The 18,151-nt window shown below is 34.7% G+C and overlaps 1 protein-coding gene across 1 annotated transcript in view; it reads left to right on the forward strand.

The window, feature by feature from the left end:
- KLHL1 (kelch like family member 1) overlaps nucleotides 1-18,151 on the forward strand; it is a 379,658-nt gene that overhangs the window by 351,752 nt on the left and 9,755 nt on the right. The window contains exon 9 of the mRNA XM_036301681.1: nucleotides 7,184-7,396. Within this exon, the coding sequence (XP_036157574.1) occupies nucleotides 7,184-7,396 (213 nt within the window). The remainder of the gene's footprint in view (nucleotides 1-7,183; nucleotides 7,397-18,151) is intronic.

Below are 18,151 nucleotides of genomic sequence, written 5' to 3' on the forward strand. Positions count from 1 at the left end.
AAATGACTTTTAAGCTGGGACGTAATTGATTTAACAGCTTTCCAGAAAGTGGGGAAATCAATGAGAAGCAAGGAGAAGGAACAATTTGTGTCAAGTCCTTGAGTGTGAAATGCAAACAAATGGAGGGAATTTGAGTTTGGCTGGAATATAATGAGAGAGCGGCCCTAACAGATTGGACATAAAAGGAGGCCTCAGGTCACATGACAACTTGGCTAAGGTAAAGATGTTATAAAGGCTAAAACAGGGCAGTGACATGCTTGCAATTCAATTTTATAAAGATCACTCTGGTGAAGAATAATGCATAATCGTTCAAAGAAATTCCATCACAACAGTGGATTGGCTAAGATGTACTCCAGTGGTTCAAAAGGATTATTTGATAAATCATGCCTCAGTACTAGAATCTATCAGAAACAACAGATAATTCATTGTAGTCCCCAGTTTGAGCACAGCCAATACCAGGCTCCACAGTCTGGAATGCAGTATATTTTTTTATTTTGAACTCTTCTTTCTTCTCCAGTCTTCACTCTTACCCTGGCCTTACAGTCTCTCTATGTCCCAGACATACTGAATCACTTCGATTCCCTGAACATGCTTTGATAGTTCACACCCTTTTGCCTTTTCACATACTCATCTCTCTGCTTTGATTTTCTTTCCATTGTTTATTCTTAATAACTTGTGACTATCCACTTAGTTTTTCTCTTCAGATTTTCACCTGATCTTCAGAGACATTTGAAAACTCTCTAGAGTGATAGCCTAAAACAACTCAAGTTCTTTTTTATATATATATATATTTTATTGATTTTTTACAGAGAGGAAAGGAGAGAGATAGAGAGTCAGAAACATCAATGAGAGAGAAACATCGATCAGCCGCCTCCTGCACATCCCCCACTGAGGACGTGCCCGCAACCCAGGTACATGCCCTTGACCGGAATCGAACCTGGGACCCTTCAGTCCGCAGGCCGACGCTCCATCCACTGAGCCAAACCGGTTTCGGCTGCAACTCAAGTTCTTTATGTGTATGGCAGTCCATGTGGCAAGATCATTACTAACAGGAGGCAGTTTATTAGACTTGAGAAAAATAGTGTCAGGAAATATTAAGGAAGGGAATGCAGCAAAGGAAGGGAATGCAGAATTTTAAGAGGGGTAGAGCATGGGTTGGCAAGGAAAGAGGGAAGGCTTAAGAATAGAAGTGGCCACCCTAACTGGTTTTGCTCAGTGGATAGAGCGTCGGCCTGCAGACTCAAATGCTCCAGGTTCAATTCCTGTCAAGGGCATGTGCCTGGGTTGCGGGCACATCCCCAGTATGGGGTGTACAGGAGGCAGCTGATCAACGTTTCTCTCTCATCGATGTTTCTAACTCTCTATCCCTATCCCTTCCTCTCTGTAAAAAATCAATAAAATATATATATTTTAAAAGAATTTTTTTTTTTTTTTTTTTTTTTTTTTTAAAAAAAGAATAGAAGTGGCCATTTCTATCAGGTTTAGGTTGTTGAATTCTACCAAGTGTTGGGATGTGGTTAATTGACCCAAAGTAATTTGCGTATTTAAAATTGTGAGTTGTTTTCCTTCTTAGGAAATATGGGCACATTCTAATAAATTAAGGTAAGTATTTTCTATCAAACTTTAACTCACAATCTTGCATGCCAGCCATGTTTAATGGCAGCAAGTCTAGGTCTGAGTTTGCCCCATGCATCCACATTTCTAGGAAGGAGGAACAAAAGCAGCATACAAGCTGTTGTAAGCTTACCGACATCTGCTCACTGTACTATCAGGCACCGCAACAAGTACTTTTCACAAAAAGTTTCCCAGAATGGCAGAGGTGAAGTATTCTGACAGCAGGATCTGTCAGCAAGCCTTCTTTTGGGACTAAATTAGAGAGTCCTCACTGGGACACAAAGGATCAAACAGAGTTATGGCTCTGGGGAGCTGTTTTGAAGCATTTATGTTATGGGGGTTGTGAAATTTTTGCACTTTTATTATGCAAAAGACGAGATAACAACAAACCTTCTGGGTAACCATATTGTGAATCAAAATCATAATTAATATCACAGGCTAATCAGTAAAACCCTTAAAATATTTAGAATATGTAATTGAAGGCACTTCCCATAGCCATTCCTGGAATATGCACTATTGATAAAGTCTGACAAGTATTAAATAACTTTACTTGGGATACAGATTGGAAATAATGTTAAATTTCTGGAAGCAGACAAAGTAGTATCAGGAAAGATTGTCTAGCTGAATTCATTGATGAGAGATGAAGGAGCAGCAACCTAGCCTCTATAGGAAGTAGGTGCTTAAGATAGAAGGCACAATGGTACACAGGACTGGAAAAGACCTAGTGTTGGGTCAGAAACGTCTAAGTATCTCCTAATACTCATTCACTCCTTTCATATGACAGTATAAACACCAATTGTTAGATAGGCACATGGTCACCTAAAATAAGAACATTTCCAGCACCTTACCAGTTAGGGGTGGCCATGTGACTAAGTCCTGGCCAATGGCATGTAAGACGTGAACTGTGCACTTAGAAGATAAAATCTTAAAGGCAGAGGATGTGCTCCTTCTTCCACTCTTCTGGCATCCTGCCATGTGAACTGTGGTTGTGAGAGCAAGAGGTACCTTAGGACATCAGGACATCAGGGTTCATAGATAATTCAACCATCAGGTTTTAGCATTACTGCACATTTTCCAAACAAGAAATATCGGCAACTTTTTTTCATACTCTCTTATTCAGGGCATTTGTAAATCAGACAGCTTTGGAAGATAGAAAGTGTCTTTCTTTGGGACAGGGAGCAGAATTGTTTCTTCTCCAGAATAATAATGTCTCTCTTCAGAGCAAAAGTTAGGTAGGTTTGTTAGCATCCTCTTTTAAAGAATAAGCACTTCATAAACTCGGTGACCTTCAAGTGTGAGAAAACCCCACTGCGTGTCAGCATTTACCCGAGTCCCTCTGCATCACCCTGGTGGGACTTGGGGGGATGAGAAGCAGCAATATGAACATGAAGCTCTTACTACCTATTGTGTGGTGAGTAATAAAGTCATTTTTCTCTGACCCAGGAATCATGTGTCTTCTTTCAGCTGTGGTAGGGCAATCTGTTAGTTGCCAAGTACGGTTAAATTCAGACTCTTTACAGTTCATGGCAAAGGGTCAGACTCTACATATGACATCGTTATAAATGGGAACAGCCTGGTTCTCAGTACCTACAAAGCCACTTTACACACATTTGACCCATATCCTAATACAACTTTCCTGCAACTACTATTTTGTAGTGACTAGGATAGTAAATATGTGATACTCAGGCACATGGCAACTAGACTTTCACACACTGACACCTGGAAGCTAAACTTTAGGTAAAACTCTTCAGCATGCTGAATAAACACATACATTAGGGAAAGCAGTAGGGGAGACTCAGATTCTTGCCATACTCAGCAAAATTCTACAGGAGTTTGCTAAAGTCAGGAATATTTCTGATTCCCTGCCAATGTTTGGCTTGCAGGGGAAATACTAGTTAATATGCACAGCAAATTGAACTATGACCTTGGTGATCTCTAAGAGTATTGTTTTTTTGTCCTTTTCTCATTGCCTCAGAGTGAAGTTCCAACTCTACAGCAGAACACACAACCCCACCCTCCCTTCATTCTCCTTTTAACCTTCTCATTCTACCAGCTGTATCTCTTCTTTCCCTCCCATCACTACAACCTCTTCCATCAACATGACATACCTGCCACTCTTTATTTGTCACCTTCTATGACCTTTCATGACCCTTGTCTTTACTCATAATATTTCCCTACATGTAATGCTTTCTCCTTACTTCATCTTTCAAATTTCTACTCATCTTTCAACTCTAAGTTAAAATGTCAAATTTCCTTTCTCACTGTGAAACTGTCAGCTGTCACTTCCTATGTTGTCAGGGTAGAGATTCTTCTTTGCTCTTCAGATTCTCAACATCTAGCTTGTCCTTGTAGTAACAAAGCAGGAAATCAATCTACACTATATTTAAATAGATTGTGAGGGAAGATCTGAGAAGATAACCTTTGATAATTGTCCATAAAGTTTGATGCATACCTTCTAGCATTTATTCTAGCTTCTTATAATATAATGTTTATATCCTTGGTTATTTTTATAACTTGAATGTAATTACAGTAATAATTATTATTGTTGTTATATATTTTTACATTTAAATTTTTAGTCACTTAGCAAATTTCCTTTTCAAAATAAGTGGATTATAGATAGTGGTTAATAACAGATATTTGTAAAGTACACAGTTTTCAAGGTCTTTTCAAATACTGAAATACATTTATTAATTTTAACAATAGATCCATAAAGCAGTCCTAAAGGATACTATCATATATTTTACATAAGTTAAGTTTTCTGATTTCTTTTTCACAGCCTGTTCTTGAGGGGAAAAAAAATGGTTTATTTATTCTTTTCAACTAGTTTTTCCCTAAGATTATCAATAATTTATGTTACATTATTAAAGTTACAATAATTTTATTACTGATCTGTAGACTATATAAAACCATGAAGGGCATTAAAAAGGCTAGATATAAAGTGAAAGAAACCACTGATAATCTAGCTTAGGCTTTGGTAAATCATTTACAAAGTAATAGTTACATACACATATAAAATACTTATTTTACAAAAGAAGCTGTCAAAAATTAGGTCATTTGTATTAAAGCATTACATAAATTTCTTTCTTCTATAATCCCTCGTGTTATTAGACTTTATTAGGGGAGGTTTACATAGAAGAGAGACTGAATGAATAGTGGTTTGTAATATATGTAATTATATTAAAGAATCAATTATGATATAACAAACTATGGGATTGTTTAATTTCCAAATAAAAGCCTATACTAATAGTTTCAATATTGACTTTTATATTGTAAGCAATATGTTATATTAATTACCATTACTTTTATATACATTTACCTATATATTTGTATATGTTAGCATATTTAATAATCTTAGAAAAAGAAAATGTATGATATATTGCTGCACAGGAATAATGTATTATCAGCAACACTGAGTTCAGATGTAGCAATACCATAATTTATCACTGTTATATGTATAAATAAATAAAACAGCTTAAAGTCAACAATTTCTTTAAAACAATAGACAAAAGGGGGGATGCTTTTCTTATATATAAACTATGTGCTTCATGTGAAGATTTCCAAAAAGCAAAATTCCTGCAAAAACATTTAGTTAAATTTTAATAATAATACATTAAGCTTATTGCATACTTCCCTTGAGTTAGATCTTCAATATAAGTAAAACAAAAACATAAGTGAAGTTCAGATTTCAGAAAGTTGTTAGGAAGATAAAATCTTCTGAGTGAATAATTATTTCACTTCTGGGTGCTTTTGCAGGCTAAATTGTTTGATATTTGTTCTACAAAATGCTCTTATTAGTTAATATCAACATGTTGCAAGACTGAGAGCTGGCAGACAACTTGTTGAGTAATCAAGCAAAAAAGTATTATGTCCATAAGGGCACACTCGGGCAATCAGAAACACTTTATTGTGGCAGGCATTCAAAGAAACTTAAATAGCTTTAAAAAATAAGTCTCCAGTATTTGAATCAGTTTAGCCATCATATTTTAGAGTTAGTAAAATATAATAGAGCATAAATTTGTAAATATAAGACCCGGATTAAATTATATTCTAAGCAGTAATGTCTTCCTGAACATTTATTTATAAATTGAAAAGTACTGAATTGTCTATTTACCAATATATTAAGCATAATATCCACTAATAAGACAAAAATTTCATAACATCTAACCATATTAAAACCCAAGCAAGTAATATCACCCTCTGCTCAAAAAATGTCTTATGGCTTCCTGTTTCACTCAGAGTGAACGTCTACAAATACCTGTATGAGGTTCACCCTGTACTCCCTACCTCTCACCTCATCTGCCACTCCTCCCTCAATCTCTGCTCCAACCACTCTGGCTCCCTTGCTGCTCCTGGACCTTGGTAGTCACCTGTTCTGTCTGCTTGAATCTTCTCTGGCAGATATCCCTGAACTCACATCCAACCACTATTGTCTTCTTCAAATTTTTGTGCGAACATCATCTTCTCAGTGAGAACTTTCTTGATATATATTTAAAATTATAACCACAATCCCTCTCTTACCATTGCACACTTGACCCCACTTCCCTGCTCTGTCTACGTCTTCAGCACCCAGCCTTTATAAAGAAATATATGTGTTTGTTTTGTATGTTATGTCTACCCCTTATTCCAGAAGAATTAAGTGCAGGGATATTTATCCTGTTTTGTTCATGGATGTATTTGCAAAACTTTAGATGATGTATGTGGCATAGCCTAGGCATTGAAAAATATGTGTTGAGTGAATTAATAAATAAATGCAACTCTGTACCTCACTGTGATGAAATTTTCATAGCGATGACCAAATAGAAAAGATCTATTTTATTATAAATAGTATATTTTTAATCATTTAAGTATCATTTATGCTGTAGCACTTATTTTCCCAGGTATGTAGCATACTTGTCATTAATGAAATAACTATAGGAAAATGAGTGTATTAAGTAATACATTTACGCAATATTCAGTCTGATTAACATGACTATTCACTTTTTTCCTGTAAAGACTTATCTATGTAACACATTAGCTATAGGTTAAGCACTGATTAAGGAAGCTGATGTTATGACAATACTTGCTTAGAAATTCCATTTAGTTAGTGTTCTAAACAGTAGAGACAGAACACAAGAAGCAGGCATGATTTATTTGCCAATGCAAATCAATTGCTTATCAAGTAAGATAATCAGTGTTCTTTTGATTATGGGAATTTTCAAGGAAAATTGGGGGTAAACATATCTGATTCTATATTTTAATTCCTTTATATGTATTAAAATGATATATTAAAATATTGAATTAGTATGGCATAAGGAGTATAAATCTATCTAACATCCCAGAAATAACTTAGGTTAGAAAATTATTGTTGTTTTATTTTCATCTGGTATTCTGCATATTAGAATGATGAGACTCTAGGCTTATGCAGTTATTTATAAAGTACCTCTAACAAAAATTTCCATGTGAAGGAGTATTTCAAATATATTTGAGACTCATACTGTGACTAAATTTATTTATAAATGACATTTCTTTTTTTACATTTTGTCATCCATACTATAGTATTAAGTCATGGTTTTCCAATTGTGTTTTCTAGGTTGTACTCAGTTGGAGGCCGTGATGGAAGTTCGTGTTTGAGTTCAATGGAGTATTATGATCCTCATACAAATAAGTGGAACATGTGTGCTCCAATGTGTAAAAGAAGAGGGGGTGTTGGCGTGGCCACATGTGATGGCTTCCTTTATGCAGTAGGAGGTCATGATGCTCCTGCTTCAAATCACTGTTCCCGGCTACTGGATTATGTAGAAAGGTAAGACCTCAGGACACCGCTAAAGTGAGAGACCGTGCAAATTATACCGATGCCTAGTCCAAGGGATTGCAAAAACTAGACTTAGGAAAGGTAAATTCAACCCCTAGAGCTTCTTCTCTCAATCTCTCTGTCTCTCTCATTTTCCACTGCTAAATTCTTGGGGAAAATGACAAAGAAAATTAATATGATGAGGCTCCTACTTTTACTGTGAGTACCTTGTATAAAAGCTACCAATGAAATGATATTTCATACAAATATTCTCTTCTAACTTTACTGTATAATGTATTGAAATGTTGTTTGTGAACAGAGACATAAATAATTCAGTCTAGGAATACATTTATGGTGCAAAATTAGATTTAAATAAGGATAGCTATTTTAAGTTATAGGAGTACAATGGGTATAAGCTGCTTAAGTAATGCAGAAGCACATGGCATTATCCTGATTCTTATTCAAGCTCATACTATGTGGCAGATTAATAGCATTTTTGCACTTTCTACAACATATATTCTGTATTAATGATTTCACATGTATATCATCAATAAATCAAGGTACTTCTGTAAAATTATTTTGCACATATGATGTAAAAAATGTTTATAATTATAGGCAAATAAATCATTAGGAATAGCAAGAAGTCATGTACAAAGCTGTTTTAAACATAAATAGATGGGTGGATATGTAGATGGACAAATTTTATTTTAGGATAATAATTCTTATGTAAATGTAAAGGTATTATATAATGGTGGTGTTAAACTACATTTGTGTAATATTTATGAAAAAAATGTAAAGAGTCAGGCTGCCTTACACACAAAGAACACTGGCATTTCAAATCAAATAAGGTAACAGGACAGAGACTGAGCATGAGCAGGAACGTTAGAATAGTTGATGAAACAGAGAAAACTAATTCTGTAGCCAAGCCTTACTCCATGGACATCTTAGGGGACAAAATCAATATCCAAAATATGCAGTAAGTTCTAGCAAATTTAGGCCCAAGAGGTGCACTCCATTAGAAAAATCACATTCACCTATTTATTTATTCAATATATATTTCTGGTGTATTTTTCACTGTGCTACATAGAGCTTAAAATGTTATTGGAAGAAAGAGACAAAGAAATAGCTAATTCGCACTCTTTAAGATCAAAAACAAAACTAGAAACCAGAAAAGATGCTGAAAGGCATCAGTCTACTGCTGGCTAATAACAGATCAGGACCACCTTTACCCTCAAATTGGCATCCCAGTAATGAGAACTGGTAGGAGAGAGGTGTCAAGACAATAGGAACCTACTACGCCTGCCTTTGCAATACCCACTCTTGCTTCTTAGAATCTTTTCTTGTGTAGTAGCCAGAGGGATCTTTCCATAATGCACACTTGATCTGAAAGTACACGAGTTTTCATTAGTGTCAAATATCAATTCTTTATAATAAAGAGGTAATATGCAAATTGACCATCACTCCAACACACAAGATGGCCACCCCCATGTGGACACAAGATGGCTGCCACAAGATGGCCAGCAGGGGAGGGAAGTTGTGGGTGATCAGGCTGGCAGGGGAGGGCAGGTGGGGGGGGACAGGTCTTCAGGGAAAGGCAGTTGGGAGCAACCGGGCCTGCAGGAGAGCAGTTAGGCATCGATCAGGCTGGCAGGGGAGTTGTTAGGGGTGATCAGGCTGGCAGGCAGAAGCAGATGTGGTTAGGGGCAATCAGGCAGGCAGGGAAGCGAGCAGTGGGGAGGGGTCCCAGATTGGAGAAAGTGCAAGCTGGGCTGAGGGACACCCCCTCCAAAGTGCATGAATTTCTTGCACCGGGCCTCTAGTGTTATAATAAAAAATATTTGATTTACATGAATTTTTTCATTAAACTAGGTTCTATGTGCTGATAATGATCAAGATTAGCTTGTCTATGCCCATGTTCCTATAGTTGGCACAATCTTTGGCATAGAGTAATCATTCAACAAAGAATTTATCGAATCATTCAGACAGTAAGAACAGTCCTCAAATTACTTACAAGGAAAAGCATCTTAAGGTATACTGCAAATAAGTGCTTACATAGATTACTAGATAGATAAGTAGATAGATAGATAGGGATATAAATATATAGATGATTGATTGATAAATCAATAGATAATAGATAAAGTGAAGATTGGATAGATGGAAGAATGGAGGATGGATAGATGCTTGGATGTTTGGATGGACTGATGGAAAGACATATAGTTAAATATATTTTTATTTTTTATTTCTTTATTTGCATGTAAATATCCATTTCCACCACCAATGGCTGCATATTAATGATTTACATATAGTTGAGGCATATATTACATAGCCAAAACTTTTTGAAGGGGCCTAAATTATTAAGCAACTTTTTGTATATTAGTTGAAAATTATATTACTATATCATTTAAACACTAATAAAATCTAAGTATGAATTTTGATATATTACTTGCAATAAATATAAAACTTTTATTCAAACTTTATTAAAATCTACTCCAGTCATATCAGAAAATGTCATCTAAAATAACAGCATTTAATATACAGGGTGTCCCCAAAAATGTATATACATCTATATATATAAAAGCCTAAGCAACTGTTCAACTATCTGACTGTCCGACAGGTAGCTATGACGTGTAATGACCACCAGGGGGCAGATGCTCCTACAGGTAGCTATGACATGCACTGACCACCCTGGGAAAGACACTTAATGCAGGAGCTGCCAAGCTGTGGTGATTGGCAGCTGCAGTTCTTGGGTGATGCACTTGGAACCAGAGAGGAGGGAGCCTGATTCCAGGGTGTGTCACCCAAGAACCACCCTCTCGCAATCGGGGACCCATCAGGGGATGTCAGAGAGCTGGTTTTGGCCCAATCGCCATAGGCCAGACCGAGGGACCCCACCGGTGCACTGGGCCTCTAGTACTTTGAATAATCATAAAGACAGTGTTTATTTAAAATACATTCTATTTTCATTTAATAGCTATCAGCTGTTAAAGTGTTTATACATTTTTGGGGGACACCCTATATTATTGTCAAGACATTGAACAGCATTTTATCACCTTTATATCTTTGTTAAAAATGAAATAACTTAAAAATTTCTCTCAGGCATGCAGGGATAAATACATTATTCATTTAATTAAATAATTTTTTTAAAAATTACCATAATGTTAATATATAAGTTAAGAATTAAATTTTGGATTATTTCATTTCTTTTAATTTCTCATTTTATGTTTTTAGTTCTAACATAATTTAAGAATTTTATCATATCTAAGAAATGAAGAGAGGTAATATAGGAGGGATTTACTTTCTATTTAAATTATGGATTCTTATCAACTTTTAAAGTTTTTATATTTTTAACTTAGGCAGTGGTTGTGGCAGATGACTTGAAAAATCAGGATAAAGATGATAAAATAAAGCAATTTCATCAGCAACTTTGCCACATTTATTTATTTACATAAACTGATGTCTATATTTGATTCTTTTGCTGTTTTAAAATATGCCTTCTAGCGAAGGTTAAATTTTAGCCAAATTGCAGTCTGTTTCTTTGTCTCTTTCCAATTGTACCTTTAGGCTCTATGTCCCTGGAGGATAGCATATAAGAAATGCTTAAACATATTGACTGAAAAAATCAATGGATGGATTAATGTGCATTTTCCAATGAATTGGGCCTTCTGATTTTAAATCCTACCAGGAATTATGGCATTTCTTTTTTTTTTATTATTTCTATAGTTTGGACTAACAATACAAGAAAATCATTTTGTCTATTTATTTTATAAATTAGAGGGCTGGTGCATGAAATTCGTGCACTGGGTGGGGGTGTCCCTAAGCCCAGCTTGCACCCTCTCCAATCTAGGACCCCCTGAGGAATGTCTGACTGCCCTAAACAGGCAGTCAGACATCCCTTTCATAATCCAGGACTGCTGACTCCCAACCGCTCACCTGCCTGCCAGCCTGATCACCCTCTAACGACTCCCCCGCCAGCCCGATTGCCCCTAACTGCCTTCCCCTCCCAGCCTGGCCCCCCCTAACTGCCCTCCCCTGCAGTCCTGGTTCCCTCCAACTGTCCTCCCCTGTAGGCCTGGTTGCCCCCAACTGACCTCCCCTGCAGGCTTGGTTCCCCTCAACTGCCCACTCCTGCAGGCCTGGTCACCCCCAAATGCCCTTCTCTGCTGGCCTAATTGCCCACAACTGTCCTCCCCTGCTGGCCATCTTGTGTCCACATGGGGGCAGCCATCTTTGGGGGTGGCCATCTTATGTGTTGCAGTGATGGTCAATTTGCATATTACCTCTTTATTATATAGGAAATCCTGTACAAATATAGGATTTTAGATATAGATATTATAACCAAATGTATATCATATATTTCACAAATGTTTTCCAATATTGGCTTTATATTCAGATATTTTAAGTTTCTTTTAAGGTAAATATATATTTCTTCATGAAATTGTTTATTGTTGTTTGGATGATACATTTCTATCAAATAATTCCAAAATCTTAGTGACTTAAAATAACCATCTATTTTCTCTCATGATTCTGTGTTGATTGGGTTCAGTTAGTCTATTCTCCTCGAGATGATGTTGCCTGATTCTGCAGTGATCTGGGGCTCCACAAAGCTGGAATATTCAAAATGATTCTCTCAGTGAGCTGGCCATTAGGACTAGCTGTCATCTGAGAGCTTAGCCAAGGGTTTCAGAGCACTGTGGTTCTCTTTTCCTGGACTCTCCTTGCGGCTTGGACATCCCACCAAGTGGTGGCTGAGGTTCAAAGGTAAAGGAGTTCAAGAGGAGGGATCTCAAAGACGACAGGTGTTCAGCACAATGATTCATCAGCCTCTGCTTCCATCACACTTGATAAAATTGCATTGGCCCAAGCCAGTGACCTTTAGGGTGGAGGGAAGCTTCTCAAAGACATGACACTAAGAGGCTCCTTCATTATGAAGGAGCCCTCAAAGTAACAACTTACAATTGTGTTTATATTTTAAAAGTAATTGTTCATCCTGAAATCAGATAAATATTCATGCATATTTGTCAATCACTTGGCAAATAATATAAAATGCTCATCTCGTTTAACTGTTTTTTTCTGAGCAGACACAGAGGTCATGTAACCTGACTCCACTCTCAGCCTTGGCTAAGCCAGTCCCACAGGTCTGATTTGCCACCATCCCACTTTGTCAGGTGGCACTGCCATTGTAGGCCCCTTGGTGGGTGAAAATAGGATCACTGAAAGACACTATGGTCTACTGACTACAACACAGAGTGAGGAATCTCTAAGACCACTCCAGCTAGGCCCAGAGAAGCGGAAGAGCCATGCAGACCTGCAGTGGTGCAAAGTGGGGTCCACTGAACAAGTTATTTAGAAAATGATAGACTTCCTTGCATTTATGTTTTGTCAAGCCAACTCTCTTCTAAGATAATTCTAATAATTTTTTAGGGTAGATAATCCTATGTTTGAAATGGAAATAATTTTCTCTCCACATTTTAGTTTATTGCGTATAGGTTTTTTTGGAAAAAACACTAAGTAATTGTAGTTCATATAATATATTTGCCAAAATTTACAATTTCTGGCCATAAAATAAACCTCATTAATTTTCAAAAGCTTGAAATTTCACAGAGCATGTTCTCTGATCACAGGGTAATTGACCTAGAAATAAATAACAAAGACTTTTTTTTTTTTCAAATGCTCAACAATTTGAAATTAGGCAATACTCTTGTAAATCGTACGTGGCTTCAACTAGAAAATATTTTTAATTGTGTAGTAATGAAGATATGATATATCAAATTCTATGGAATGTAGCTAAAAATTCTTACAAACAAATATATAGATTTAAGTTCATTTATTTAACAAATTAAAAATCTAAAAGCAAAAATTTTAGCTTCAATCTCAAGAAATTATAATTACACTAAAAATAAAACAACAAATACAAGAGTGAAATAATAATAACATATCAATGAAATAGAAAAAAATGCAATAGAGAGGATTTAAAAGAAGCCTGAGTTGTTTATTATGAATATTTGCAATAAAATTTATAAGCTACTCACACGGTTATCAAGAAAAAGATAAAAAGTAACTATAAAGAAATAAAAAAGCAAACTTCACTGTATATTATGCAGACTATATAAAGAGAGAATTTATATATTTTATACCATTATTTGAATTGTTAGCTGAAATGAACAAATTTATAGAAAAATATAATTTTATAAATATTATATAAGAAGAAACAATAGAAAAAATAATGCTGACAAAACTTTCTCATGAGAATAGATGCAAACATACAAAAGAAAAATTAGCAAATCAAACCTAGATAGAAATAAAAAGAAGTATATCTCAATAAATTTGAGTTTATTCCACAAATACAAAATTAATTTAAAATAGAAAAGTTAATCAGCATAACTCAGTACAGTAATAAACATATCAATAAGTGCAAAAGTAATGATAAAATGAAATATCCATTGCTGGGCCATCATAGCTCAGTGGTTGAGTGTTGATCGATGAACCAGGAGGTCACAGTTCTATTCTAGGTCAGGGCACATGCTGGGGTTCCTGGCTCAATTCCCAGTGTGGGTGTACAGGAGGCCAGGAGGAAGTCAATAAATGATTCTCTTTTATCACTGACAGAGTTTCTATCCCTCTCTTTTCCTGTCTGAAATCAATAAAAATATATTAAAAAACTAAATACCCATTATAATAAAAACTCTCACCAAATTTGGAAGTAAAATTAATACAAAAATTGATAGTCAAGTTGATAGTCAAACATTGAAATACTAGAGGCCTGGTGCATGAAATTTGTTCATGGGTAGGGTCCCTAGGCTGGGCTGGCAATCAGGGCCAATCAGGGCCTCCCTTCCCCAGCTGCCAGCTGCCAGCTGGGGCCTTCCTTCATTCTGCGCCACCCCCTGGTGGTCAGTGCATGTCATAGTGAGCAATTGAACTCCTGGTCTCCTGGTTGAACTCCCAAGGGCACATTTTGCATATTAAGCTTATATATATATTTTTTTCTTTTTTGAAGTTTTTATTAGATTGAGAACAAAGTTCCTGTCAATACAATTCTTCTTCAACAGTTTAGTAGAGTAATTAACTATTGGTAAGGCAATAAAGGGAAAGAAAATAACACTTGTAAAGGAATGAACAAAATTGTCAATATTCAAGCTTACATGATAAATATCTAATGATAATCTAAACAAAATCTAAGCAGAAACTATTTAAGTTAATGAGTGAATTAATAAGGTTGCTATATACTCAGTCAATATATAAAATTAAGTGTATTTCTACATGTAAGCAATAAATAACAAAATTAATGTATAAAATTACCATTGAATAAGTTTAAAATATCTAGCAATAAATACTAAAGAGAAAATAAAACATTATTGAGAAAAGCTTAAAAAGTTTTAAATAAATGGAAGGGAATGCCATTCTTATGGATTAGAAGATTGAAAATTATAAGAAGGTGAATTCTACTCTAAACTGACTGTAGGTATAATGCAGTCCTTATTAAATTATAAACACTGTGGATTGTGATTGTGGGTATATACTTTGAAAATGTGATCCTATGATTTAAATAAAAATAAAGAGTCCTAAATCCCAAGAAAACTGTAAAGAAGAAATAGATATTAAGAATAATTATAAAGTCACTTTGATAATCTCATGATACCTATTATGATGTCAGTTTACAGGAAAAATAAATTATTTTATTTTCATTCATAATTCACAAATAATTTATTAAAATCAATTCAAATATAGATTGCATAATTATTTTACTAGAAATCTAAAGACTGCTTTTTTGGTTATTTTATTTTTCTTTTACTTTTTCTTTGCTTCCTTACTTGTTTTTGTCTAATAGGAAAACCTACCTGGCTACAAGCCATTTCTGTGTTGTTAATTTGCTTTCTAGCTGAAAATTAGCTGTCTAAATTTAGGAAAATGGACATTTTCAATTCTATTTGCTATCAAAATAATGCTTTTATATTTAAAACAATTTCCCTTTAAATATTTTAAGATTGATTCTTATCCTTAAACTTTAGAAATGACCATGTTTGAAAATGAAAGGTACCTGAAAAACTTCAATAGTGATTTTCAATGAGAAACTAACTTTTGTTCTCTAACTGCTGCATGCCTTCAGCAAGTGTTCAGTTTGCAGCCAATTTTAGCCACAGTGTATATATACAGTGCTTCTCTTGCTTGAGGGCTAGAAACTTTAATAGAGTTCCTGATGCAGAGCTCATACTCTGACCATGAGGGCCAAGGTGAAGCATAGGAAAGGAAGAGAGCCTAAATATAAAAGGCAGCCCCTGCCTTTCCCTTTTTCTTTTTGATGAACAGGAAACCAGAGACCAACTTCCCTAAATGCTTAGAACTAAATCTTGTCAAAAACCAGAAATGACAGTGACAGAGTTCACTATTAGTAATTGTTTGAAAAATGCTTATATATATCTGTGAATCCTTCCCTCAGCTAAAACAAACAAATATTTGTTTCATTTTGGGGGTAGCAATCTTGTATATCTCCAGGCTGAGAGGTGAATTTATAAAACTCTGAATACAGGAAAATCAATTTAAAGTTATTAATGTGAAAAAAAGTATAATTATTAGCAGATAATTTTGAGTTTATGGGATTACTTTTTAAATATCAGGGAAAGAGCATTTGTTTGGGAGAAGAGAAGGTTGTACTTGGTTTTTGTTTTGTTTTGGTTTGTTTTTTCTAAAAATATATAAATTTAAATATAATCAACATTGTCAGTTATTAATTATAAAAGATCGTATTACACATATAAAGTATATTACCTACCACTAATGAGAGGTACAACTAATTCAAAGATTTAGATTTTATAAAAGAATGCACTAGATTTTTAAAATTCTCTTCAGGAATGTTTGTAAAATATAAAAGAAATGATATCTATTTCTAAATGTAGGATATTATCTTTAAAGTGTATAGAACACCCTAGTGTGTTCTTACTTTATCCTGGAATATGAGTATTTGAGGATTGTTTTGATATTTGAATTTCACTTGAAGATTCGTAAGCTTTCAGAAATTCATTTATTATTGCTTAGTGTATTACTGTTAGCTGTTTTCTCAGTTCTGCCTTTTTGCAAAGTGATAAATGAAGTCTGCTTTGTAGACAAGCTGCTGGAAAGAATTCTATAGTGCTGAATAAAAATTAATTGAGGACTAAAATGTGACTTCAGAAAAAGCAGTTTAAGTGAATTGATTGTGACAAAAACCAGATTGGATTCTATTGAAGAATGAATAAAATAAAAGAATGTTCACTGTTCACTGAAATTAAAGTATATTATACATTCTTCCTTTTAAAGTTATATCTACAATAATTTCCTGACAAACAAAAAGTAAACAATACAATATATTCCCCTATACTCATTACCCAGTTTTAACAACCACCACCAATCTGTCATTTATGTTTCATTCATTCACCTTCGCTGTCCTTTCCTTTTTCATTTGCGTTATTTTAAGTAAATTATTCAAGCTGTCATTTTTGCTGAATATATTTCTGATTTCACCCCAGAAACAAGTGAATAAAATAATCAGAACTTTATATTTGAACATAATCACAATGTCATTATCACAACTAATAGAAACTTCAATAATGTCTTATTAAGCTCTGATGCCCAAAATTAAAATTTCCGAAATGTCTCAAACATCTTTTAATAGTTGGTCTGTTTAAATTGAGATCCAAATAAGGTCCACTCATTTTGTTGTTTTTAAGTCACATTTAATTTATTCACAGTTACTTCTTATTTATTTATTATTACTGTTGTTTTTTTAATTGAAAAACTCAGTTATCCTGTGCATATTCTACTTTATAGATTGTACTATTTAACTCCTTGTGGTGTCTTTTCTTCTCTATCTACTTATTTTTCGTCCTCATTAAAAATATATTTACAAATGTCAAAATATCCATGTTATAAATTTAAATATTGTAAAGAAGATTATGATGGCATAGATTGTGTCTGTGTTTGTGTGTCTATATATGTCTGTGTCTCTTTGTGATGGTTGCATTTATTAATTGCTGCATGTAAAATTGCATTTTTATTTGCTAGATAGCCTGTGCTTTAAGGTGGTCCTGGTTTTGCAAGCATTCAACTAGTCTCTCATTTTATAGGCTGTCCCAACTTCTTCAACCAAGGAGTGTAATTGCATGTAATATCTTGAGTAACATGAATATACTCTATAAAATATAAATTACAGATCCTTGGTGTCCTTCCAATCATTTGTTATAACAATCTTTTTTATTTCTAATAAACTATAGGTGAGTTTTTTTGGCTTGTTTTTTTGTGTTTGTTTCTTTGTTTTAAAAGTTTGTGGGTTGAAAGTTTCAATTAGTGAAAAACAAAATTGAAGCAGAAAGACAGAGTATATTTGCTGTGTTGGTAAACAAAAAACAACAACAACAGAAAATTTCATTCAGTCCCCACCCCTTATCTTATTGATGACACTGTTAAGGTTTAAGGCTTGCTCAGTGACATGGGCTGTGAAAGAATTCACAACTAAGAGAAAAGATGCAGAGAGGAAATTTATTTTCTTTTTCAAGGGAGTAAAGAGCCAAGTATTGCTAGTCAATACAGGGCAGAGAACAAAGGGAGTTTGCGTTGTTCAGTAGTTGCTAAGCCAAAAGGAAGGGAGGGGAATGGTGTTGAAGTTGAGCAGACACCAGAAGGGTTGTCTTGGAAAGTTACAGTTTATTTCCCAGGAGACAGTCCAGCAGATATTCTAAGGAGGTGCCTTATCAGTATTTTTTCCAAACCTTTAAAACAAGCTTAGACCAAAAG

This window comes from Myotis myotis, unplaced genomic scaffold (assembly GCF_014108235.1).
Source record: "Myotis myotis isolate mMyoMyo1 unplaced genomic scaffold, mMyoMyo1.p scaffold_m19_p_3, whole genome shotgun sequence".
Lineage (NCBI taxonomy): Eukaryota > Metazoa > Chordata > Mammalia > Chiroptera > Vespertilionidae > Myotis > Myotis myotis.